Consider the following 27,852-nt stretch of genomic DNA (forward strand, 5'->3'; position numbering starts at 1 on the left):
AGGCTAGTTGGGAAACTGCTTGCTTGCAAAAATGTCCAAATCAGACCACTTGTCATCCATGTACAGTGGATATAAACTCAAAAACTAATTACTAATATCATTAATAAATAAAATTTATTTCAAATACACCTTGTAATGTATGTAACGGCAAATGTATCGTTGAAGGCATCAAACACCATGTTTCCCTATGAGAATGTTGGACAACCCTTACATAAATTAGATCTCGTGCAATGCGCACAGATAATTTAAAACAATTTTTAGATCAACCAGAGGGCATTATAATTATCGTAACAGAGATCCAGGGCGCATATGGAATGTAGCTAAAACTTGGTAAAATGTGTAACTTTTAACCAACATTTAGCGTTGATATTAGAATGCCAGCCCAGAAGAATATGAAATGGTTGGTAACCAGGTCATTGCACTCAAATAGTTAGTTTTAATTATTATTTTATGGAGTTGGTCATGATTCCTTATCATAAGTAAATGATTTTAAATCGAGTGAGCATGTAAACTCCACCTGGGTGCAATTTTATTAAAACTATTTGAGAGTGACTTTGCAGGTATTTCATGAAGTGAAAGATTTGCTTTCTACATTTCACGAAGATTTTCCAAATAACGTTTTTGAATAAGATAACTGTATAATAAGAAATTGTGTCTTTGTGGTGTTGGACGCCTCCTCAATAAAAACAAAAAGAAGCTGCCAGTATTCCTAGCAAAAAAGACGATAAATTTTCAGGCAGGCAACAAATCAAAATCGTCAGCAATGTTGACTATTGGAACGTATACTTCATTGACATCCTCGAGTTTGACTGTCCATTGTGAATGCTCTACTTCCTATACAAAAATAACATATTTACATAACCAATAGCAAAATAAAGTATTATTAGAAACAAAATTGAATGTCTGATTTCAGTGAAACATATGACTAGAAAGAAATCAAAGAGAAAAATGGCTGTAACAGAAAGCAAATAAAGACGGAATCTTCTGACATCCTTCCTAGACATACCTGTCGCTTTAATATCCATTCAGTTTTTTGGACAGCAAACATTGCTTCTGCTTCGTGTTTTTGACGAGCAAGCAAGGCACTTTTCATTTTTTCGTACTTGTCATCAACGTCCTTCAAATAAATAATGGAATGTAGAGAAATAAACTTTTCCCTCCGTTCAAGAGGCTGAAACCTACCTGAAGCCAAGATATAAACATTCGTGCGTTGTAACGATCTCGTATGGAAGGTTTCCCCGCTTCATTCTCACTTGTTGTCCGTGGCATGTTATACACCTCGTTATCCATTAACACAGCGCAGGCACTGAATGGTACCTGCCATCAAAAACATGAGAATTTTATAGAGGTGAATCATACAAGCTAAAATAAGTTGGAAAAGATACTATATTATATCTTTATGGGCTAGCTGTGCCATGCATTGGCATATATACAAGTAAAGCGTTTATGGTTAAAATCGCTCCTTTTCGTTGGCAATTATCGCTAAATTTAAATGTATTGTATTATCTCACAAAACCTACTCATGAAACCTTTCTTTTAACATTTTTAAAACCTCCACAATTCATATGATTAAAGCATTTTATCATGAACTCCACATCAGTTACAACAGATAAAAATGACAACTATTGGTGTATGAAAGCCAAAAATATAAAAACAATACTCCACTCTACCTGCTGGTTATGAACTGTTCTGGCTGCCCTACAGTGCACTCTCATGATCTCTTGTTCACACGACATAATCAACTTCTCTCTCTGGATCGCATGTTGCACTCTGAGACGAACTCGCTGCTCCTCATGAGCATTGAAGAGGCCAATCATCGGCTCACACAGAGATGGTGGTGGAGCTAGCACTGGAACTGAAAGATGGCTTTCTCTGCTGCCGTTGAGCAAATAACCGCCGGTAAATGTCATATATTCCCAGTAATATTGAGGGGCCTTGAAAAAAAACGGTCAAAAATAATAATTAACCTGAATATAATTTTTTACACCAGCTTACATAAAAAATTCACTTGCTGCTAATGCAACTGCCAACACAGGAATCTTATCAGCGTTTTTACCTGTGGTATCACAGTCGTAATTTTCTTCCGTTTTTCATACATCTGTTTCTGAATGGCCGCTCGCTCCTCATACACATTTAACTTGTCAACAGCAGGATCTTTCTTTTTCTCAAGCTCATTACGTGGAATGTAAACAGGTAGTTTTTTTCTCTTTGTCTCAAATAATATTTTTGCGAGGGAAACTCTGCAAAAACATATATATTGTAACATGAAATGATATGGTATACGCCGCAAAAGTTCTGCGATGAATGCTAACAATATTTATGCACTTATAAAATAAGTTAACAGCATTTTCATGGATTAAAACAAACATGCCTTTGTTGAATATAATCCTGTAGCATCTTTTCTTCATCTGTAATACTTTTTGCACATTCTCCAGAACTCAAATCTACATTTTTTTCCGCAGTCTGTTTCTCCATTTCAGAGTTCGACTCATCTTCGGAGAATCTAGTTACATCAGATTGATCAAATTTTAGTGATTCTTGGAGATCTTGCAAAGATGCTGTGGCTGAGGTTCCTGCTATTGCAACAGGTTGAGATCCAGTTGAACATACTACTGGTGGGAGGGTGGAGGTAGTTGTAGTCACAACTCTCAAAGGGTTAAAATTGTGGGTAGGTTCAGACATATTTTTAGAAATCACCGGAATAATTACTCCCTCTGTGTTAACCGGAACTATTTCAGGGAGACAAACAGTGGAAGGCTTGCAAAAGAATGCTTGGTTATCTTTTTCCACCTGATGATTTTCAGGCAAAAGTGGATAAAATGACACAGAATTCTGTTCAGCACTTGTGTGAAGATTGTCAATAGACGAGAGAGTGCTTGATGTTGATAAAGTTGCGCCATTAGTGTTCACAATAGAAGAAGCAAAAATGTTAAATGCAGCACTTACGGCAGGTATGGGTTCGCCGACATGTGAAATGCCACTGCTCACCAAACTGGTTGAAGCATCGATGAAAATTAATGGAGTACATGCACTGCTAGAACTGACAAAAGTGGTACTGGAACCAGAATAACTATTAGCAGTATTGGCAGCATGTAAGGACGTAGGAGTACTTGTAGAAGGGTGGGGCTTTGTGCTGCAAAACACAGAGGTTTTTGTGCTATCAGTAACAGTCAATGCTGATTCTTCATGAGATAGAGAGGCAGCACATTCACAGGTAACTGGTGTGGATTTTGTATCAAGCCAAGAATCTGAATCTAGTCTTTCTTCAACCAAATCTTGTGAGATTACTAAAGAAACGTCTTCTTTGGAGGGAGTGATACATGTCAGAGGAGACATTAAAACATCATCTTTTTGTGAGGAGACGAGTGATGCAATCATATCACCTCCCACTTCCACACCTTTCTTGGAAACGCTACGTTGAAACTGAGGTTTATGCTGTAGCTTACACTTGTCATTTGGCGCACTCGACCATGCATCTGTATCAGACAGTTTCACGTCTGGCTTTATGAGTGGTTTCTTTTCATCAAGTTTTATTGTGGGGCTCTGCTTGTTTTTCCGCTGTTGAAGTAGTTTCTTTCGCTTAAGTTTTGATTGTTTATCTTTCATCCGCTGACGAGAAATGCTTTCGATATCGTTTAGAAAATTTGACTCTTTTGCAGATGTAAGGGAAATTTTCTTTTGCTCGTTCTTCAAATCTCTCTTGGATGGAGAGGAAATTTTTTGTGGTGGCTGAACAATCTTCTTTGAATCAACACTAACAGATTTTGCATCTTTCATGGACGGCTTGATGGAAGGTTTTTTAACAGGGTCTGAAAAAGTTTTGGACAGTTTTTCCTTGAATTCTGTCTTAGTCAGCTTTTTTAGAGTTTTGATTTCCATGGGACTACAGAGCTCTGAGTTTTGATCCGACTGCGGCAGTTTTGTTTCTATCTTGCGTTCGAGAGATGGCGGTTTTGACGGTTCTTCAGCTTTAACATCACAACTTTGTAAGGTAGATGAATGGGGCACATAAACAATTTTGCTGAAATGAATTTCAGGTGTTTGAGGCTTGACTTTGTTTTCATTTATATCCAATATCGGCAACTTGCATGAGGCTGATTCCGACGATTCCGACTTTGGTATATCAGAATTACAAGACAAAGAAATTGCAGCATGAACGTTCACATTCGATGACGTAGGTGGTGTTTTAACTTTTACAGCTGGCAGCTTAGTCACATTAACTTCGCTGCTTGCAACAAATGACCTTCCAGAAAATGGAAAACTGGGAGAAAACGTTTTACTTCTATCTGTCGTTGACACAGCAGCAGAAGACAGGAAAGTTCCAAAGGTGGGCAAGCTCTTAGTTTGCAAGGTGACAGTGCTGGTAAACGCTATAGGCTGATTTAAAGATTTAGTAGCTTGCACAAAAAGAGGTTTTGAAATTGTGGGGTTGCAAGAACTCCTACCTTCAATTTTGACTGGCTCAAAAACTTTCTCATGTGTAGTAATACTTTCCTTGTCCTTTTCTGGTGATTTAAAAAGTCGATCGAACATCATTTCTGAAGTCTCATGTGTGTATTGCATCACAGGTTTTATTAAAACCGTCCTTTTTTCATCCTTTTCTGAATCCATGTCTATTGCTTCCTTCAAACGAGTATGGTCCTCATTCTGTCTTTGGTGCTTCTTTACATCAGTCTTGGACGTGAATAAACTAGATGGTTTCCTCGAAAAAGGACTAGTTTGTTTGGAAAATTTCGATTTAGATGTAGCAAGGTTGTCCCACTTTGAAAGCGATCGATTTTCTGGTTTTAAACTGATTCCATCACTTTCACTTAAAAAGTCATCAGCATTCGGTGAGAAGTCATACACATCAGGCTCTTCTGGTTTACTTTCTGATCCTAGTGTGCTTGGTGTTTTGAGCATGGTTGATGTAGACGATTTTCTTGAAGTGAAAATGTCTTTGAAATTCAATTTTTCATTGGGTTTGTGAAGAGACTGAGAACGAGACGAGGACATTTCATCGTCACTACTCAAAGATGGTTTACGATTTTGTTTGAAGTCTGGTAGAGGGCGAAACCTGAAGCGAAAATAAACAAACTAAATTTCAAACATTACAAATTATAAAGTATATATACATAATCCATACATCATTAGAAGGCTAAGTATTTTTTTGTTTCTTTTCATTCATACCAATGAATGTATTAGTTAACACGAAAATTTCAAAGATAAAAATTACATAAGCAGTTTGTTAGTTTTGTTGGTGTTGGAAAATCCCAACTTATATGTTTATGCATATGCTCATGATATTCTTCAGTGTTGAAAAACCTCATTGATACCGCATTCTGCTGTATTACGCAGATTATTGTTAAAATTTGTTTTAACTTATAGCGAACATTTGTATGCCATTTACACATAAATAGCAATTGCTCAAAAGCAGGTACAAGTAGTTTTTTAAGGCGTTTTGAGGGACCGAAACAGTCTCTTGAACTTCTGCAATGATCCCTCGAAAATTGTTTTTCTGCAACTACAACATAAAATTAGCAATTATTGTACATATAAGCCAACTCCTTGTTGTAGTTAAATGTATTGGTGATAGATGTTATCATTACATGCATTTTTTCGTGACTACAAATAACTGTGCCACTGGACCGCAAGCTCAACTTTTGTTCAGACACAAAAGGAAGAGAAAAGAAAAAAGCAATGAAGTATGAGAATAGGCAATCCTATCATGAATAGGGTCGACATATTGGTGTTTTTCCTGCCAAATTCTTCAACGTTATCGTTTTTTATGACATTTGGCATGCAATTTTTGTCTAGGTATTTCAACATTTATTGGGAAAATGTGTTTCAAACCAAATGTCTATTTGAAAGGAGTGCATTGCCTGGGATGGTCCTGATTTGAAAGAGAACTATTTTACTTTTCGGTAAACTTGCAAGCCGCTGACTAAAAATTTGTTTACGGTGAGTTGTCACTTGGTTTAACCGATATCCAGCAGAAAATTTTACACTGCTGAAAGGCATTTTGTAAAATCCTGTACTGTTATAATTAATATTCATGATAGTAGTTAATAATATTAGTTATAAGTTAGTTAATAGTTATTATTGTTAATAGTTTAATATGTTAATAATAATTATAATTCGTTTAAGCAGCAATGGTTAATTTCACATATCATACTTAGATAACATAACTGCGATTTCTTAAAACTTTTTAGCGGTCGCCAAAGTCAAACCTTAAAAAACCTGGGTACAAGCATTTCTGAATGCATCTAAAATATTTTTATGAGCCGGGACACTTATTCATGCTCATCTATTTATGGAAACAACTGCTTAAACATTGCATATTAGCAAAATCCTTTCTCACAATTCTCAGCTATACTAACTGACAACTACTGTTAGATTTAAGGTGAATTTGTCATTGGACTTGGCCCTCACTTCAAAAAAAACTTAGTTTAGGACTTGCTTGAGGAGCCATAAACCAAACTTAGCACATATCATACTTATCTGTCAGCATACAATCATTGATTTTAAACTGATACTAGCTTTTTCAGTATCACAAAGTTTTATACACCTGCTGTGTATGCATTAGCTAGCAAAACAGTACTATCAAACAAAGTTAATCACACTTTGGCTATTTCCTCAAAGATTTTGCAATATAAACTGTTTAACTTTATGTGCTGAAGCTTTCATCCCTACATGGAATTAACCTATATTATTGAATACGTAAGCTATGTTACTGTACATGGGAATATGGAAAAAGTCTTTTAAAAGTTAAAGCATGTGCTGGCGCTATTCATTTTACCAACTCAAGCCACAAATAGTACAGCCTTCAACAAAAATTAATTTTCCAATATAACAAATAAAGTAACCTTCGCTGTAAAAGCCCAAAATATTAACAAATAAAAGCTACTGAGTTGGTGATTGATTCACAGTGGTGTTTCTTTTGTCGTAATTTGATTGTAACATTTAAATAATAAAACACATGATGATGATAAATTGATAATGCTTGTTAATGAAAAATTGATTACAAAAAATTTTAATACTTTTATATTTTTTATTAAAAACTTACTTCTTTCAATCTCCAATAACATTGCAAGTTTAAGTAGGGTGTGATTTGTTTGTTTGTTTGTTAAGTAATTTGATCCACCAATATAAGCAAAGTTAGCATATTTGGGTTTGATTTCAACAAACATGAATCTTTTGAAAATTACATATCCCGAGTGTCTTGTAGCCTACTAAGTAAATAAAAAAGGAACAAACTAACGACATACCGGTGAGATTTTTTTTCAGAATCAGTTGAGTCAGATGATTCTGTTGAGAACAGTCGTTTCTGCTTTCTAGAAGATTTTAGCTTGTTATTTCCAAAACCAAAACTGGTTGATGTTTGTCCATCAAAACTGGACAAAATGCTGTTTTTAGGATGTGATATGCCCAAAGATTTCTTCCTGTGGCTCAGTGGAATGTTATCTTCCGAATCATCAGAGTCGGAGGAGGAAAGCAATTTTTTTGTATTGAATTGTTTGAATAATTCCCGACTTGCCGTGGAAGTAGAGGCTTTACTCGACTTTGGCTTCGATTTATCTGACTGGTCCGATTCTGAAGTCAATCTTAAAAGCAAACTATAAAATAATTCAGATGCATTATCACATAAATAAAGTTAGAAATTAACAAACATAACATTATAGGCTATCCTTAATTTAGCTTGAGGATTCAAAATTCTGAATTTTAAATTATAAAGACAGTAGTGGAATTCTAAATGCTAGGGCTCTTCTTTGGCCGTCCCTATCATTTACCCAGGTTACAATCGGCAACCACGATAAACTTACCTCGTACGTGAAGATTTTTCATCTGCTTTAAAAGGTTTGGGTTGATTTTCAACAGTCAACGGTGCAGGTGAAAATGTTCTTTCGCTTTCATCACTTGATATAATTTCACTTTGCATCATACGAAGAATTTCCTCATTTTCTGTCATATCCAGAGGTCTCTCACCGTGTTTGTTTGAAAGAAGAGGGTTGGCACCATGTTTTAGTAAAAGCTCAACCAACTGTAAACGTTATATAAAAGATAAACTTCTGACATTTTCCTGATCCTTTCATCTTCCAGTGAAACATACAGCATATATCAGCACAATTTGATCATAAAGTAATCATATATTGGAGACATACCAATGAATAACATGATACATACATCAACATGTTCGTTTATTACGGCATCGTGCAAAGGATAATCATTATCAAGTCCTTTAGAATTCACAGTAGCACCAGCTTCTAAGAGAAATTTTGCAATGTCGTGAAATCCATGATTGCAAGCTTCATGTAATGGTGTCCATCCTTCAAACACACATTGCATGTCAGATATATAGACCGTGCAAAACCATGTAGTGCTAGTTCAAACATACAGTTAAACATAAGGATAACACAGTTATAGGGAATAATGAGTAAGAAACTGTACAATTATCAAGTTTGAAGTGACCACAATACTTTTATACCACAATAAAATAGTATGCTAACCTGCATAGTCTTGTACGTTGATATCAGCACCTTGTTTTATCAGATCCATAATAAGAGGCAATTCACCACGTATTGTGGCAAGATGCAGCGGTGTCTCTCCCCTTTCGTTGCGCTTGTTTACTTTGTCTTTTCTGCCACTGCCACTGGGTGTCTTTTTGACAGCTGAAGGGGGATTAGATGTTTGCTCTAAATAAACAATTGAGTTAGCAGGATGGCCATAAGTGGTCAACTTTTGTGTTACTTGTTACACCTATCATGGCAACTAAAGTTTATTTGTACAGTTTACCATGCAGAGAAATTTACACCATTCTAATTTTTAACTTATATTCACATACACACTGATCTATTGTTTTATATCTTCATCAGTAATGCTACGTATCTTTAAAGTAGGCTATATTTACAGCTGAACATTCTGAGTAACAAGGAACAACCCAGATATTACAGCATGTTTTAAAAAGCAATAACACAATAGATACCAGTGTTTTCGCTAGCAGTCATCTGCATTAAAAGAGCAAGCTGTTGTCTTTCAGACAATGGATAATGCTTTGGACGAGCCTTTGATCCAGCAGACTTGGTGTCTTTTTTGCGTCTTTTCTTTTCACCTAAAACAGAAATACATGGATGGTATAGTCAGGATATTTTGCTACAAGCAAGCACGAAACAAGGCCTTGTTAATCTACATAAAGCAAATTTTCTTTGTACAACACAGCTATCGTCCGAAACAATTTGGTGCTTAGTGTTTTGTTGCGTACAAAACTGCACATGTTCTGCTGTAAAGGATTTGACTCATTGTAAAAGTTAGTACCATGGCATCATTTTGGTAGAAATATTCAATGCAAATGCAATATTGTTATGTTGTATTCTGAAGGTATGGGTTCAGCTCACTATTTTATCACTGACATATTGATGCCATTTAATTACTTAATTTATATTTGTCCTTGGTTGATTTGGATACATTCAAAATTCAGAGTTGGATATTTTTATTCAGTAATACACTTTAAATTTAGTTTTTACAGCCACAGCCTGAGAAATTGTAATTTTTATAAGTCTGTTTTCGCATATTGGTTCTGATGTTTCGTGAGTCATAAATTTATCGTTCATCAATTCAAATATTTTGTTTGTATAGAAAAGAGTGAACTTGAACCATGTAGGTGACTGTGAAGCCTGAAAGTTCTTTCTGTGTAAATGCAGGAAAATGATCTGCCAAGTCACTCCGGACAGTAGGCCTTGCATATTTGCTTGCAACCTAACAGCAATAGACATTCATTTGACTTAGACAAAATATCACTTGTACCGTATGACAACAACACATTTTCAACCAAGGATCAGATCTATATCATTGCCAATAATTAACTAGCTTGAAAAATGCAACATAAGTTCTTACTGTGAGAAGATCGATCATCTTGGTCTGCCGGTAACTTTCTTTTGGCATCCTTTTGTCCATCATTACTTTCACTCATTTTTTGTATCTTATAGTCTTAAGCTTTCACTTTACTAACCCAGAAGTATTGATATTAATTTATAACACCACATATCCGTACACAACAGAGTCATACGTGCCAAACTTTACAAATTCTAAGGTGTGCAAGGTTGCACAAAAATTTCACCTCTATGTTAGATATATATATTTTAGTTTGCTATCACTGCTTGCGTTGGTAATGATGACGGACTTCAAAACGCGGTCAGCTATTTCTATTGTAATGTACATTGTTAGAGATTAATTTAACTAAATTTGGGAAGTTAGACCAAGCATAAATAAAGCGAGGGCCATTAAATTGTTAGTTTAATAAACAACAGCTAATTTCTGAAACTTTGCTGCAGACCTTTGCTGCACAACTTTTACTTCACGTTTTTAAACCAACTGGTCAAACATACCTGACAATTTTTAAAATTTTTGTGGCCACATGCCCACCTGCTTGTAAGATCACTTACATTATGCTTAGAATATTATGCTAAAACAAGTTAGTTCTCAACAGGCAAATTAGCAAACTGAACCCTGGACAGCAGACAAGTGTGCCTTGTTTCAGAAAGTTCTGAATTCATCTTATGGATGAGAAGCATGATACAGTTTTATGGAGCAAAAATCCAAATAGAAGGGCTATAATAACTGTGAGGGCCAGACAATCAATTGATTAAATATGTGTTCATATATACACACAACGTAGAAGTCCTAAGATGAATCTCATTAATCTTATTGTAGCCAAAAAGGTTTTAATTTTTCATATCTCAGTACATAACTAATATAATGTTTAACATCTTTTGTCTTCGCGTAAACTTGTAACAAATGTTAATAATTTACCAATCATGATGTTAAAAACAATGCCACTAGTGATATGAACAATTGCAGAACATAAACTATAAGTAAAACTCTGTGTCAAAGATTACAGATAGTAAGTGCCATACATAGCCTCTCACAGTTTACAGAAAACAAGAATAATAAAGATTTTTTTAAGATATATTCTATAAATTTAAGTTTTCATGTGTCACGTAAAATAAGTGTGCAGGAACCATCCTGTTGCTCAAGCTGCATGATGCACAGGTCTGTTACAGACAATACTGTGTGTGATAAATTTAGGCAAAACTCACCATGCATTATCACTATTACCACTGATTAGTCAACAAAACTATTTAGCCAAAAAACAAAACTATTTATAATATGCAACAAATGTTTGTTACCAAATTTTTGCACAGTGCAGGCAATGGCCAGAGGCCAAAATATACAGAGGTTATAACCAAAGAGGAGTGCACTTTGGTACAGTAAACATATTGTGGCCAAAACAGTAAAGAAATTGTATCAGTGGTTTCATGTCATTTGATACATTCATCAACTAATAAATAGTTTTCCAGCACCATCCATGTCACGTTGAATGGAAAGTCTTTCATATGAACGATGAAGTTAGAATGCCACTGAAAATAATTTAAAATTTTTGAATAATTCTAATAGCAAATGTTAAATTTTGTTTGAATACTTGTAATTTCTCAGCATATTTGTTAAACTTATCCACAGTTCCAACGTAAAACCAGAGGTAAATGTCTTCAACAGGGGTTCCATGAAACATTTAGAAGGGCCAGATTGGAAAGTATGGCACTTTTCAACGAGAAATCATGCGTGCAAAGACGCATATTTTGGCGTGATGGCATGCACTGAATCCTCAATTCTTTTATTTATTTATCATAAATTGGTAATCAAACAACCAGCTTTTCTTTGCTTGTTGATTGTAATTCGGCGTGAAGATAAGAAAGTTCAACTTAAATGTTGAAGAATCCTGTAAATACAGGTACCACACATTCCATTATGGTAAAAGGGTTCAGTGAGAAAGAAGGGTTCCAACTGGTAATTTGGGGGAAATCATTTCGTCCAATTTGTAAAGATATTAAAAAAATATAAACAAAGTAATAACTGTATATTGTTACATCAATGATCACTAGTCTAAGACACTTTTAGTTTAACCCCACTTTACTGCAAAAACTTTTACCAAATTTCAGCTACCAATTAATTATAGACTAACAAAAATGTTTAAATCATTCAAGAATGTTGTGTTGTGAAATCATGAAAGCCCTACTGGAAAATAAGCTTTCAGGGCAACGGATAAATGCGTCACTAACTGCAATGCCAAAATTTGTGGCACGTCAGCGTAATACTTATAATATAGAATATATGGCAAAACGGATATTCTGCACCAGAATATTGGCGTAGATATCAACTTTTTCCACCAGAAAAATTTGGTGTATCATACAGACTCTCCAGTGGGGCGTGAAAGCAATCAACAAAACCAAAGTAATAAATATTTACAAGTAGTAGCCTAGATTTGCTTTGCAAATAAACACAATTCTGACTGAAAGGATAAATCAAGTACAGACATGCAACAACCAGTCCAGAAACCTGTTAAGTTTTACAATTAGGCCTAGGTTACTGAGCCTAACTTTCAAACTTTAGTTGATTGCAACAGTTATAACGTTCAGCATGGCAAAACATCTCTCTTTCGAATTGTAAAATCATTTTAGCAATACCTGTAGCAATCATTCAAGAAATAGAATATTTACAAGCATAACTCTAACAAAACCTAACTAAACAAGCATTGCAATGCCATGTCTGCTATTGAAATGTAACAAGATGCTTTGCCACGTTTTTCCCATAAACTGGTTGATTGTCCATATGTGAGCGTATTTTCGTTCTATTATATTGTAAAGGTTACTATAGGTCAACACACTCTCTTACGCTCCCCACAGTCAATGGCGAAAAATAAACGATACGATACAATTCCAACTGTAACAAAAAATACAACTTTTAGAACTGCATGGTCAAATCTATAGGCTTGCTTTTAGGTTCCAAGATGTAAACCCTGCGTTGGTAACTATGAACGCTCGATAATATAGGCCTACCCTTAATTGTTATAGCGTACTGGTATGTCGGTATATCAAACAAACACTAGCCTTAAGCCAAGATAATTTGGGTGTAGTATAAAAGTGGACAGCCAGATGACATCACAATTTGAGTAGCTGGGGTCTAGGCTAGTATACCAAGGCATCCTGTGGTTGTGCACTTGTATACTATAGATCCAACATTTTGTTCGAGTTTTAAGTGTATGAGTCATAATCGTAACTCATAAAATTTTTCTCCGTCATAACCTAGCTATACTGTTCTACAAAGTACCGTACAATCGGCACCACATCGTATCGTCAAACAGCACCAGATCTAACATATTTTACGACCCGGATCTCACTAAAAGCCTGAAAGGATAAAAGGGCTTAAATGAAACATTGTTACCAATTTCAGCCCTTTTAGGCTTTTAGTGTGTCCTTAAGACTCCCCACACTTGGCGACTAGCAAAGTATAAAAGGTATGCCTGTACTAGATTTTGGCTTCAGCCTAGGCTAAGTCAGAGCAAGTTTCTTGCAGAAACTGTAAACATTTGAAAGAGAGAAGATTAATCATAGAATTGTTGGAAACACTGATAACCGTTTTTGATCATATTGTAATTTGATAAAATTCCAATCCTGGCAGGATTCTAGCAAGATCATAAAACCTAAACTACCAAACCCACAATGCGGTGAGTCCAAACCGCAGAGCGAAGCGAAGCAAAGCGTCAAGTTTCGCTAGTAAGATTGGTTATGACTAGGGCCATTTTTATTTTGACCTAAAAAAAAAATTTTTGACTTTATTTTTATCAAATTTTGACTTTATTTTGACCTAACAAAATTGCTTATTTGTAGAGGCCACAGTTCTTCTCCAGTTACCCAAACATAATATTTTGTCGATTTCAGACCCAAACGTAATATTTTGTCGAAAAGAAAAAGGTGTTTTATGGATTATAAAAAGTGCGTCGTGTTTTTTGGCGATAGATTTAGGTATAGCTTGTGTTATTTTGTCCTTGTGAAAAGGGCACTTTGCCTCGATTTTCTCCGCATGGTAAATTCTAATAAACAGCAAATTAAACAGGGAAGAAGTAATGTAACCCCCTTCACGCGGCATAAGGATTACTTCAATACGTAACAATGAATAAACAATGGACAATTTGCGATAAAAGTTACTGCTGATCCAAGTGGGCATTCTGACTTATTTCCTGCTTTTATGGGTTAATATGGTTTAATTGTGTCGCAGTTCCTGATTTGCAATGCTTCCACGAGGATTTTTACAAAAATAACTCTCAAGAAACACAAAAACTTTGTCAAAACCCATAATTTGACAAATTTTGACTTTATTGAAAATTTTGACTTTATTGTTAATTTTGACTTTATTTTGACCTATTAACTTCTTAGAAACACCCCCCTAGGTGCTGAAAACAACTTTATTCTTTGATCCGTGGTCAGACGAGGTCCAGACGAGGAAATTTTTGACTTTATTGACTTTTGCGGGCCCTAGTTATGACCATGTCTGCTTTAAAAATCCTGCACACGGAAAGTGATCCGCACGAAAAACGTCATTTGCGACGATTTGCGGCAGCTTGCGCTGCGATAACATGCAATTTGTTAAGATATATAGTATTATAATGGGATAACAATAACCCTAAAATTGTTCGTATAAGCTAATCACGTTTTTTCTGATATAGTCTACTCTGTTGCAGCATTTTATTTTGACCGAAATGCGCAGAATCGTAACCAAGTCATCAAACTCGAGTCGCAAGTCAACTCGAGCCTTTTAAGTCATCTTCTTGAAAGAGACTCAAGTAAAGTCTTCGCAAAAAGTGACTCGAGTCGGACGAATCTGCTAACAGCTAACTGTTGTGAGACCTTTTGGTGTAATCACTCATCAGGGAAGAGAGTTCTTTGTCTAAAAACAACAGGACTTTTTAGGCCACAACATACAGTACAGCAACTTGAAATGCAGTTTGATGTCTTTTACATATGCACAAAATCTTTTACTAAATGTATCACCCGAATAAAAACATTTTTGTGAGTGCTCGATCGTAAAAGCATTGTTAATTCTAGAATGTTTTACTATATCAGCTTAGTTGTAAAATTTACTAAGAGCCTACTGTAGGCTACAGTAGTAGTACTGTAGGCTACTGTAGTTTCCGTTTTGACCAACATAAAAAACAAAAAAGAGAAAGGGCACTTGCTGTTGAAGAAGAGATTAGAGTAGCATTATCAAATGTGCGCCCAGACATTGAAAGAATTTGCGCTAAAACTCGAGCGCAAATTTAGCACTGACATTGTTTGAAATGAACTTCAATAAATTCTTCATGATATGATACGGAGCTGTAGTTAGTTTTGTTTTTGCGAAAACTCTTTTCAAAATTATTTTTATTTAATGCAGAAACTTTTTGGTTTGACTGTGCGTGCTGCAAAATCTTTTGTTTGTTTGCAGGGTGCCGTAAGCCAAAAAAGGTTGAGAACCACTACTGTAGTGTATAGTAAAGCTAAATTTTTTACAAAACGCAATGCTGTACTGTAGCCTACTTTTAAATCAATAAAGACCGCAACATTATTAAGCGTAGATAATTAATCGGCAAATTGTTTTCGTCAACTAACTAATGTATCTAGAACAATCGTGAATCATTTTCGCTACACTGTTAATAATCCGGTTTATCGGATTTTATTGATTGATTTAGCACATTTGTTCCGAAACTTTTGTGTCGGAGTCGGACAGCGGGGTTTCCGGATTAAAGGGGTAAAATGCATAGGAAGAAATCCGTTCCCGGCAGTTTTGTGTCGGATAGCGGGGATTCCGGTTCATCGGGGTACGGATTAACGAGGTCTCACTTATTGTAGGCCTATTACTTCAGCGTAGAGACCACAGTAAAATTACTTTCGCGAAACCGTAAAAGTGTCTTTGTTAGGAAATAAGCATGATAACATCTGGTCAAGTGTATGACCTGCAGTCGTTTTATTACATTTAACATTCTTTTTCGGACAAACCATAAGCCGTGCGGTGTGAAATGCGATGTTTTTGTTAGAGAAAAAAAATAAACCTTGTGACCAATTACTTATATAGATTTAAGCTTATATATATGCGAGTAAAACTAAATACAAAAACTTTCGTTCGATTTTCAAAGCTCTATTGTCAAAGTTGTCTTCTAGTTCACGAATCCATTTGATAAGGACAGTTCTTTCATCATTTAAGAACACAAATCAGTTCGACACAAGAGTAATGGAGCACATGCGTTTGCACAAAGGATACAATGAATCTGTCATTAAAGACTACATTATAAACTGCAATGGATGCGCCAGCAAAAAAAATTTCAGGATATTAAAATCCTGCAAAATCGACTGCAAAAGCAAAATCCATGAAGCAGAAGGCCTATACTTGTTAGGCAACTAAACCCATACTTAACTAAACACATTATTTTAAGTAGAGCGCTAGCATCATCTTTCCCGTGAAAAAATATTCTTATAACTTACAATTAAGCTTAATCAATTTTTTTGCGTTAATCGATTGTTAGCCTGTGGCTAGTATTGCAATTATGACTGTCTATCGACTGTAATCGCTTCAATGTTTCCATTTAGCACAGTCCAGCACGATTTCCTTTAAAATTTCTAACCACTGTTGCTTTGTCTTCACAATTTTTATATTGGTGTCCAGTGCTTCGTTGTTGTGAATTCGATTTCATTGTAAATTTGCTTTGAAAAAGGTCAAATGCCAAATTCAAAATTATTGTCAGCGTTTCGCGTTGAAATAAATGTTTTATTGTGAGCCTTAATTAGTGGCTGTAAATCGCTACTATATCATACAGTACAGGGATTTATTCTGTTGATTTATTAGTGTCATTTCTTTATAGCTAAAGTACGGTAGTCTATGTTATTCAATGTTGATCGTGATCTTTCGCGGATTTTGATAATAATTAGAAATTTGCTGTTACATAAGCCCAGTGTTCTCAACCTTTCATGGTTTGTAGCTCCCTTACAGTGACCCACAAAATACATGGCCTTTGCTTATCAATAAAACTGTAGATTGTTGATTGCAAAGCACTTTTTACTTCACTACTGCATGTGCAGTAGCCTTCGCGCCGCTAATTTTGCATAGCAAGCACAAGCACAAAAACGTTAGTAATTTGAATTCCGTTTTGCTTCGTCTTTCCCTATATACAGTACTACTATACTATAGTTCACCAGTGCTCGGCATCTGCTCATGGCCCCCTCTCGGGGGGGCTTTGGGCTCCGGTTGGGAAACTCCGCCTAAGTCGTTTCGGGATTAATACTTTTCAGAGTTAGATTAGTAGATGTTTCTTTCATATTGCTCGGAAATATATTTTCGTCTTGCAAGACAATATAATGTGGAACACGGATAGGTACAATTGTGACATCATAATCCCAACCGAATGCAGATCATCTCGAACCCAGGTCCTATTGTACACATATAGAATTTAAACCAGGGAGCTTTTTAAAAACCTCTTGCTTTGTTGTGTTATATGAAAGTTATACTTTTACGGTCTCACCTGGGTAAAACCTTCACGATCCAACATTTGAAATTAAATAAACAAAACATTTTGATAATTTACATTACTATGAATACAGTAAACTTTATTATAGCCTAGCTATAAAGTCTGTACAGTATACTGAAATACTTTATTTTTTAATCAAAAATAGAAGTTAAATGAGAAAGATAACTTTGCTGAGAGTGATGTTTTGATAAATTACTTTATTGAGTGGTTGCAATACACTTCGGAATTTTTTGGAAATTAAACGTCAATAGGCTACACTGCTGCAGCAAAGGTCTACATCACTCTACTGCTTATACGTACTATATTTCCTTGAAGTTTAAAAATAGCCTATACATCTTTTAGTATATAGGCCTATTTGTGATTGCTGCTTGGCGCCGTATGAATAGCAATCGATAATTATGCTTGCTGATAATTTTTTTTATCCCGCTTTAAATTATTATTGGACGTAACAATTAGCAACACAGCTTGTGGAAACATTTTCAATTCAAATTCTTTTATAACTAATGTGTAAAACCTATACGCAAAATATACGAAAATGAAGTCGACACAAATACCTAATAATTACAACTTACACTACAGTACTAATTGCCCATTAAATTTTAACAGCACGCGTTAAGAAGATGAAATATCCATATATTATAGATGGGTGAAAGAAAACGGATGGCATAACAACCTTGTGTTCAAGCAAATTTTTTATTCGTTTGCTCGAAGTATACTCATAATGCTCATAATAGCTTCTTTTTATAACTTAGTGTATAGACTCTGGTGTTACTTGTGTATAGATTAAACCATCAGGAAATACGCCTTTGGTAAATTTTTTTCTATAGCTTCGTGTATAAAATAAGCTGGTGTCGCTTAGATTCACTGCCGTAATGAATAATAATTCTATTAATAATTATAATTTCCATTTATTATGAAAGGGCATTGTTTAAAACAGATTTCAATTAAACCGAGTTAGCAAGCATTCATGTGTTAATAGCTGATAGGTTAGATAATAATGATTTTCGAAAGAAGGAAGTAATTGAAAATTTGTTTCAGAATAGGCCTACACTTTTCTTCACACATTGTTACATAACAGTAGAGCAATCTCACCAAGAGTAGCTATCATCTCATCAAAGTTTTACAGCAAATTTTTAAAAAAGTTTCACTAAAACGACGGCACCATAAAACTTACAACAAAAGCCACATATACGACATTAGTGCGTCTACATTTAAAAGGATGTGTTGCAAGTTGCACCTTTGCATAAAACAAAATCGCTACAATTATATCCGAATGAACGGAAAAAAGCCAACAAAAGAAATTTAAGAAAACGCGATGCAACGTCTGACAAAATGTCTCAAATTAAGCGATATGTCGGTGATCGGAAGCGAGAAATGACTTTAAAATGACCGGAGTGAGTGTGCAGAGTGCAGAAATTCTTTACTCTGGAAACGAAAATCCGAACAAAGGTTAAAGCAAAACAAAAGTTCATTGTATACGCGGAGCTTATAGAGAACGTACAGCTTCGAGCAATAACCTATATAGCCTAAACCTATAGCCTACTTCCTTGTAATATGTTCTTCAAAACCTCATTTGTAAATGAGACTGTTTAAAATGCCTACATTTTTATTTTTTCTATATTTAAACAAATCATTGTCTTTGTAATACGATGGACATGTGCAGAATCGTAACCCGAGCAACTCTAAATTACTGGGAAAAATGAATGTCAAAGAGCATTCGAAAAAAATTATAACTATATGTAATGCAAGATGGGGAAGTTTCCGCATGACGTAATACTTCCTAAAAATGGCATCCTAACTGTTTGTATGTGATAGGTTATCACGTTTAATGGTCATAAATCATCATTATTCTAACAAAGCTTTTCTGCAATGAGGCCAACTACCGTAAGATCTTGTTGAATATTGGCGGAAACGAAGCCAATAATATGTTGTTAACTTTCATTAACCACTGACTCCAATTATTATTTAAAGTAATAACGTTTTGCCTTAATATCGCAAGCGAAAAAACATAGGACGTTACACAAGACAAATGACGAATGTTCGTAAAGTGCAAATCCTGAGTTGCATCTTAAGAATGAAACCTTAATTTACTGTCTTTGTCGGTGACGGTTGATATAAATGTGCGCACGTCAGCTTTCCCCTTAATTGTTTCGAAAACCCCTAGCGATCTTCGTAAGGCGATCTCTCAATTCTTTAAGTAACTTGTCAACAGACAGACAAGTTGAACGAAAATCTATGGCATGTCAACAGCAGTACGTCATACGTAAGACCATGTAAGAAGGTTCTTGGTAACCTACCACGCAGTACGCTGAACTTGCAAGCAGAAAACACGAATTGGTTGCGCCACAGCAAAGAAATATAGAGTTCAGTACAAATCAGACGTGCGTAAATGTACGAAATTTTGTTTTCAAACTTGAGAAGTTTATCCTCTATAGCGAGATAACACCAAAATATCTAAAACTGACCTAAGGTTACTGAAAGCGAAACCAACATTCATTTTCATGTAAAAATCCACTCAAATCTAAAAAGTAACTTTTGTTTCGGCACAAATTTCACCACGAATCTTTGTCCGCGACTTATCTATGACCTGGGGCGTTCTTGAAATCAGCTGCGTGATAGCTTGAATTATTACGCAATCACACGAAATCAAAGGAGGTTATTTTTCGGTTAATGAGCAAGCCACTTTTTGTCACACTATTATTACCGCTACTTCTAAAAATATTTTAATAACTGTGTCACGTCTCCGTCATTAATTGCTATAACGCGAAAATATTGCAGCATATTTCGTTTTATCATGTCTCGTGCCGGTAAGTAAGTCATATAGTAATGTTACGTCACGTAAGCAACTATGAAAATCCGGTTTCTATCGAAGCACGTACTAGTTTGCGTCGAACGTACTCGACAACCGACTTCGTCCCGAGAACGACTTAATTCGGAAATGAATTGCTATTGTTGCCGTCCACTGATCGAAACTTTCAAGTTTCGCTGCCTCATTGTTTTTTATAAAACATGAACCCTATAAAAGCAAAGCTTTACAAGAAATTCAACCAATTGCTTGCTTTCTTTGTGAAGTGAGTTAGTCAGTCCGTTTTAAGATGTATTTATTTTAACCGTTCACCTGCTTTGCTTAATTGCAAAGGAAATTTGGTCACAGTTAAGCAGTGAATCAATATTTCAAAACAAATTTTTTCGCATTTTTAAAAATAAGGGAGAAAACGAAGAAGTTTATCTCGACCTTACCAAAAGGAAATAATTATTTGTAGCGCATTAGCGTATTAAAGATATTGCAGTTTTTCCGCGAATTCATAAATGCAAAGACGCAGACTTTAAGGGAATTAAGAGAAGTTGAAAGCGTGCTGTTAATTTCGCTATCAAGATTACGTTCAATGTAATTTTAGTCCATCGCTTGCATGTTTTACGTCGCCTTTTGTTTTTGCATATTGTAATTCTTCTGTTCGATATATTTTCAGCTTCACTGTTCCAATGAATAGTAATATGAGATAGGATGGTGAATTCTAAACAAGTTTGTTGCTTAATTTTGTTACTCGCAAGTGGGCTGACAAAGGTCATTGCAAGCAGCATCTGTTGTAATGACGAAGACTGCTTGTATTGGAGTCGAGGTTTAGGGTCAGGTACAGGTTCACTTCTAACAAAATGCAATAAATGTACCTTTCAATATTCCAAATGCCCGGTTGGGAAAAATATACTGGGTTCTAAGAGCCCCAGTGCACCATCAAGTTCAGAAAGGCAAAAATCCTGGTACCTGTTTACTGACCCTGTCCTTGGTAACGTTAAGATAGCTTTAAACATTTCCTGGATAATGTTGCAAAGTAACGTAGCAGTGGAGCAGCTGCATGGCTTTAGGATAACCATCCAAAGATTGGGAACTTCGCAACACCAAGGAGCTTTTACAGAATTCTATCATTGTCTCGAAGAAGCCCAACTGATTAAGTCATCGCTTGCTTTCAATTACGATTGTTACGGTAAGCTACCATACCAAGACGTCAGGCCGGGTCAAACGTTTAGAATTGTTATAGGCAGCCTACCAGCTACAAACAATTATAATAACTCACTGCACTTGGTGGTCCGGCTTCCTGACTGCCAAGATTCGATAATGGCTCAGATGCCACAATGTCAAGATAGAAAACTGACTTTAGAAGTGAACAAAGTACACTGCGAAAATCGTTCTGTGCAAGTTTCATACTCGGTGTCCAACTCTTTCGACGAAGCTGTTGTGTACTTGTGTCAGCAGTATAAACATTCAAGAAACAGTTGCAGAAAAATTTCGTTGTTAGAAGAGCTTCCGATAAAAGGAATGGTTTCTCTGCATATTCCGGAACAATTTGATTTGGAACGAAATTATTCGATAAGCGTTTGGGGTTCCACGAAACGAAATGGTTGGGCCATCACCCGATCAAGAAAGACCGTTACTTTGAATCAGTGTGTTAAAACACTCGAAGTTACCCACAGTCAAGATACATACGCAACAACAAGGCAGCCTCAAAGCACCGTGGCCTACGGAGTTGAAACCGGTCAGAATTTTTACATTATTATGGTGGTATCACTTCCTGTATTGATTGCTGTGATTTTTCTTGCTTGCCATATGCTTTTACGCATGAAACGCGAAGAACACAAGAATAAGCTTTAGCTGTTATGCCACTGAAGAAAACACAAACAACAGCCTCATGCTTTCAGTTAAATATGGGAAGTAAAAACATGACACTGGTTATGCAAAACTAAAGCAATTACAAATATGTAGACTACTATATCATAGCATAGGCTACTATATATCTTTGCTCGTAATATACATAAGAATCGTTAATTTTGCTTGTTTCTTATTGCTTATCTTTACAAATAAAAATGGTCAAGTTCAGAATATTCAGTAGTTTTGATTTTTTAAAGCCACCAAGTATTAGCAAATGTTGTGAGGTTTAAAACTTACATTTTGTATGGAAACTACAGTAACGCTACAGCTCATAAACCTCTTCAAGTAAGGTGTATATAGACTATGCGTGACATTATTTTTGCGGCCGATTTTTGATGTTCCAGTAAATTCACGCTGAATGGTGCAGTTTTGAGCTTTTTTGTTTAGTACAGTATATACTTTTGAAAAGTGGAGGCAGAAAGCAGATTATACGAAAATGGCACCATTTTTCTTATGCGTGAGTTTTATGAAATTTGCTAGTGAGCGATATTTACGTTAACTATAGATTCATATACGTGGCAGCAAAACAAAGCGAAATTTCAAAACTTCTAGCTATTTTTTTTTTGTTACCGCAGCAAAAACTGAATGATATATATGCTTTTTGTGCGGATAAAGTCCTCGTATATCTCAATTGACTTGATTTGACTCGAGTCCCTTCTTTCAAGGACTAGTCTTGACTTGCGACGTTTAATGACGTAATAAAGACCTGGTTCAGATGACTTTTACAACTTTTGGGTTTCTTTTGTTTTGGGACAACTTTAGTTCTTTTCGAACGGAAAACCTATATATGTATGCTTATTGGGGAAGCAGTTTTTAAGTACTGTATAATTCACCAGTCATGTTTTTGTTTCAGGCAAAACCAGTGCTTGTATGTAACGTCCATCGGCGGTCATGTATTACGTAATTTTAACTGGATGAAGATAGTTCGATTGGTTTTATAAGAACATGCTCAAGAAACTTCAAGGAACAGGATAGCTACTCTTAAAATCCTATCTTAAATTTTTAATCACACTGTATATACATCTGTTAGTTAATACTTGTCAGCTGGGGCAAGACTCTTGATGATGAGAATATTGTCTGCTAGTATGTTTGTAGGTTTTTTTGCAAAAAATTGTACAAAAACTGCGGCTTGGTGTGTAAACTGTAAAAATAATTTTCCTTGTAAAAATAGTAGAAGATAAAAAAAACAGATTTAAATGTTCTGGTTTAAGAAACAAATTAGATCTTGAATTTTTGTTCTGAGTTCTTAAAAAGGAAAAAGTTTGATTTGTTTTTCATAGGCTACATTAATTCATTTCATTTTTAGCTTTTTTGCGCGATGTGAGCAAACAAACAAACAAACAACAGTGCTTTAGTTGATGATAGTGAGCGCTTATCCGCTAGAGCGCTGGAAAAAGTGACAAAACTAAAAAGGTTTAAAATGTGCAAGAAAATGTCGGTAGTATTAATGTGATGATGACAACAAGCACAGTCACTAAACCCCAAAATAGTAAAATATATACGTATAACCTTTTATATTTTAAGCGTACTGGTAGCTTATTGAGATGTTTTACGGTGCTTAGTAACAAATCGGTAACCAGTTGTAATAAAAGCATTCAAAAGTTAATTGCTTGTAAATCCTGTTGTTTTTGATTTCTTTAGAAAGAACTTGATCTTTTCAGACAGCACTGTGTGTTTACTAGCCTTATCTTGCAAAATAGTCGACTAAAAGAAGTATACTATAAAGCCTGTGTATGGAACGTTTATGAGAGAAATTCGCTTCCCTACCAGAAACAATACACTAGACTATACCGTCCGTGACAGCGTCAAAGGTAGAAGTAGAATATTTTGCTACCACGGCAAATTCAGTTAGCTTTCTCTTCGATGACCATCCTTGATGGTGGCTAATAAAATACACGAAACAAATGATGTTCTAAGTGAAATTAGAAGACAGGTGCACTTATTGCTATGTTTATGAGCTCGTAACGCCAGCGAACGCAACATAGTTAGAATAGAGTTATCCTGACGTAGGCAGAGAGGTGTTTTCCAGCAAAAGTTTGTTAATTACAACTTTATAATGCACATCAGAAAACCCAACATAAAAAATCTCAATTCGTACAGAAGCCCAGTTTCCCGTGGCCATCGTGTGATGGTGTTGGGGCTTGATGTCGAACCCTACCAGACTGTACTGCAAAATTGCACATCGACGATGATTTTCAGTAAATGTGGTGACATCGACATTCCTGCGTGGTGCTTGTTGCATCTCTCTTTATTCATCGACTTGTACGTCGTCCGATATAGATGGAATAGTGCTGTGAGGAAAACCTTTTTATCAAAACATGGTTGAGCTGCAACGTATTGTACGATTGGATGTGCGCGTCAAATATGTGATTGAAATAACAGTAGGACCGACTGAGCTCGAATAACCTGACTCCTTAAGTAATTGTGTCTATACCACACCAGCTGCAAGGCGCATTCCAACTGAGTCGTAATTACTGAACATAAGAATCTAAAAATAAAACAAAAAATATCAGGTATAAGTGGCAGCGTGTGCACCATATCACCTCTCCCCAGATAAGAACTAAAGAGTGAAAATACACGAAACCCAAAATCGAAAAAATTATTTTAACTTGAACAAAGCCGTAAAACTCACGACAAATTTTCAAACGAATAAAGTTTCACAATAGTTAATTCGTTTATTTATTTCGATTCGTTTATGAAGGCATCATCTTTTTATTTTTAAAACACTTTTTTTCACTTTTCTGAGTGTATGATAGACGAATAACTTTTTCTGTTGCTGCAGCCAATGTCCACATGACAAAAATCTAAACGATATGTTTAAAGGCATTATGGAATATATTACTTTAATACACTCTATTCTATTAAATTCTTTTTTCCACTGATGAACATTACACTAAAAGCTATATAAAATTTTAGGGCTATAAATTTTGTTTTAATGAAATAAAAATAACTAATCTCACCGACTAAAAATGTTAAACAAAATTTACTTAGCTGGAAAAGCGCTCATTGTGACAGGAAACAAGCTTTGAACTTACCGAAAAACGATTTTAACGAGCAAGAGCAAACATACGGTAACGCGAAATAGGACCAATCACACAAATTGATAAAAAATACCACTGTGTAAGGTTAGTGCGTATTGCGAAACCATCGGTATTCATTCCGTTTAACTAACCTTTCTGAAGCCTCTCAAACAATACAGCGTTGGTATGGGGTGCCTTAGAGTTAATTCCTGCATTGGACGCAGCACATAACTTTTACTGCGCTCTGTTTGCAGAAGCCTCCCAGTCAGCGCATTTTGCGTTTACAAAATGGTTGTAAAAATCGCCGTTAAACCGACCAACAAATTTTCTGTCAATTATTCACAGCAGCCAGACGAGGTTTAATAGCTTTATTGTCTACTAAAATGTTAACACAAAGCCAGGTCTGTATTTTTAGTTGAGGTTTGTCACTTGGAGCCAAAGATTCATTGTGCAGGCTAGAGATGAACACCTACAGATCAAATTCTCTAAAGTTGCAAAAATGAGTGTGTCGGGTATTATTTTTGAATTAAATGTATATTGATTAAGCATAGAACTTATAGTTTAAAATAACATCATTGGCATAACGTCAATCTAGGTAGTTTTAAGTTGTGGAGTTGTAATTGTACCTCCAAAACTTTTTGCTGCCTACAAAGACGTGTGCACTGTCGGCTGAAAAGCAAACAGATTACAGTTATAATTATATCTATTTCTATTAGCCTGTTCTGGACTTGGCCTTGTTCCGTCTACAAATACAACTGAATACATCATCTTTTATGAAGGTCTCGAGTTTTCTTTACCCTGTTTCTGTGCGTTTGCCTACAACCGTTAGATGTCGCATAGGCAACACCGTGATAGGGTACCAGTGAAGCGAGGCGTTATCGACAATGTTTCAGTATAGCCTGTGTAGGCTATGTCAGAACAAAGGTTTGCTGCGTATCTTGGAAATTCCGTTACATGTAAGTGTATTGAAACGCTTGTGAGTACGTTTTTCGTTTTTTGTTTGTTGCCGGAAGAATGTTTTTCAGGTAAAATACTTTGAAAATGAACTAGATAACAAGGTAGCAACAAGAGTGAAACAACAAACACATTTCAGACATAGTTTACTGAAGTCACGTAAGTTGACGATTTATTTTGAATAATGTGATCTTGATTTCTATTTTACTTGTAGTTGCACAAGGCAAATAACCAGGAACTAATCTGCAGACATCTTGTCCAAATGAAGAAAACTACAAAACTGATGTTGCCATTTTGTTACTGTTTTTATTCCTGAGTTTTGGTAGATTTTGGAATTTATTTTTTGACAGTTTATATGCGTAAACATTGTTACTGAATTAACAAAATTATTAACAAAATTACCTGTTATTTGAGGTGGGTTTCAGTGGTTGAAGTGGTTTATTTGAAGAAAGCGAAAAATAAAGCTCGTAGAAATTTACATGAATACCTTTTCTTTTTTTCTGACTGCAAAAGATCAGAAAACCATAAAAAAGTGCACTAGGTCACACATTTGCATACTGTCTAGCGACTGGCCGTAATACAGCGCAATAACTTAGTTTTCGTTGTTCACGGCAAGTGAAAAACTTTTTAATGGGGGGGATATAAAACAACGCCATAAAAAGCAGGATAGCAACGTACCCTGTGATGTGCCGGAAACGTCACTTCGAAAACATAGTTACCGTCAGCTCGTAAATTTAGCCGTAAAACCAGGTGCTGGCAAATGTTTTCTACCGTTATTTTATGTCAGCTATAAAATTGCAATCAGCCTAATCAATGCGAGACGGCGAATCGAAGTGGTTTGTTTGTGTTGTGTGACGGCATTGTAAAACCTTGCTGAGAATGTTTGGAAAAACGCCAGGTTAAATACACTTGAAAATAAAACTCCCAGCAAATTTCGTGATGGCGCGTCGTCATCGACCGACTTTTTGTAACTAAATGTATATGATGAAAACATTTTGTCCAGGACATATTCATTGTATTATGTGGAGGGAAAAGGTATAGGACTGCGTCAAATCCAACATTAGACTAAATATTACGCAGCAAGAATATTGACCATTCCTGTTATCCTCACAAATCCGAATCTATCCAACAGATTCGGCTAGAATTCTTTATTTTTTTAAAACTAAGAAAACAAAAAACGTTGCAGTTTTCGCTTGTTAAGTCAACATCAAAGAAAATGAAATGTTTGCGAGTGTTGTCGCAACTTTACATTCCATTGCATTATACCTGGTGCTGGAGATGTTTACATTTGACCACACACATGATCACTATGCCGTTACAAGTTGAAAATTCGACAGGATTACACTAAGTTATAATTGTTTTTTCCATAATGGGACTTTAATCAACGAATATGTGACGCTTAGCCCTGTTCAGTAGATATAACAAACACTCCCCAATACGTCCAAGATTATACAAGAAATGAAATACAAATAATAAAAATGTGTAGATATCTTCAATAGGAGAGAATCTGTGGTTGAAAAGTCATTGTAAAGTCTTTGAATTGTGGAAAAAAACATTTCTGAGTTCAAAAATAAATATTCTAATGTATACTACGTCATGCTCTTTATTATGTGAGGACGTTCAAAGCAGATTTCATTCGCTTAAAGGTAGATGTCGCGCTTTGAACAATACATGTTATGGCGGTTTTGAGCTAGAACGGTGTTCCCCCAATTTACGACGATTCACCTACAGCCGGTATACGTAGAAAAGAAAAACATATAATCACCACAGCCAATTATTTCCGAAGCTTTCACGTCGGCTGTAAT

General features: G+C 35.6%; 2 protein-coding genes across 3 annotated transcripts; one reads left to right on the top strand and one right to left on the bottom strand.

Annotated features, from left to right (window-relative positions):
• Positions 1 to 95: 95 nt before the first annotated feature.
• On the bottom strand, positions 96 to 13,363 carry LOC143470606 (uncharacterized). Of its 2 annotated transcripts, none has more exons than XM_076968851.1 (12): positions 11,163 to 13,363; positions 8,963 to 9,088; positions 8,487 to 8,672; positions 8,164 to 8,306; positions 7,803 to 8,020; positions 7,248 to 7,583; positions 2,372 to 5,056; positions 2,057 to 2,240; positions 1,671 to 1,934; positions 1,183 to 1,317; positions 1,007 to 1,117; positions 96 to 834 (listed from the first exon to the last, which is right to left on the bottom strand). In XM_076968851.1, exons 2-12 carry the CDS (start codon positions 8,988 to 8,990, stop codon positions 733 to 735), a joined length of 4,392 nt encoding a protein of 1,463 aa, XP_076824966.1. In that variant the 5' UTR covers positions 8,991 to 9,088; positions 11,163 to 13,363; the 3' UTR covers positions 96 to 732. The 2 variants fall into 2 exon arrangements, with proteins under 2 accessions (XP_076824966.1, XP_076824964.1); XM_076968849.1 differs by lacking the exon at positions 11,163 to 13,363 and adding an exon at positions 9,871 to 11,152.
• Positions 13,364 to 20,801: 7,438 nt separating this feature from the next.
• LOC143471126 (uncharacterized) lies at positions 20,802 to 23,658 on the top strand. Its single transcript, XM_076969500.1, has 2 exons — positions 20,802 to 21,900; positions 22,927 to 23,658. The coding sequence occupies exons 1-2, from the start codon at positions 20,874 to 20,876 to the stop codon at positions 22,947 to 22,949; spliced, it is 1,050 nt and encodes a 349-aa protein (XP_076825615.1). The 5' UTR covers positions 20,802 to 20,873; the 3' UTR covers positions 22,950 to 23,658.
• The last annotated feature ends 4,194 nt before the right edge of the window (positions 23,659 to 27,852 follow it).

The sequence above is a fragment of the Clavelina lepadiformis genome, chromosome 9, assembly GCF_947623445.1.
Source record: "Clavelina lepadiformis chromosome 9, kaClaLepa1.1, whole genome shotgun sequence".
In the NCBI taxonomy this organism is placed as follows: Eukaryota; Metazoa; Chordata; class Ascidiacea; order Aplousobranchia; family Clavelinidae; genus Clavelina; species Clavelina lepadiformis.

Bases quoted from the DNA above. Each gene is read 5' to 3' on its own strand.
- LOC143470606 (XM_076968849.1), bottom strand. From the start codon at position 9,946: ATGAGTGAAAGTAATGATGGACAAAAGGATGCCAAAAGAAAGTTACCG. The intron at 1,318-1,670 runs GTAGAGTGGAGT...TTTTGATGGCAG, and splicing joins GAACAGTTCATAACCAGCAG to GTACCATTCAGTGCCTGCGC. The intron at 1,118-1,182 runs GTAGGTTTCAGC...ATTTATTTGAAG, and splicing joins TGTTTATATCTTGGCTTCAG to GACGTTGATGACAAGTACGA.
- LOC143471126 (XM_076969500.1), top strand. From the start codon at position 20,874: ATGGTGAATTCTAAACAAGTTTGTTGCTTAATTTTGTTACTCGCAAGT. The intron at 21,901-22,926 runs GTCAGAATTTTT...TTTTTGTTTCAG, and splicing joins GGCCTACGGAGTTGAAACCG to GCAAAACCAGTGCTTGTATG.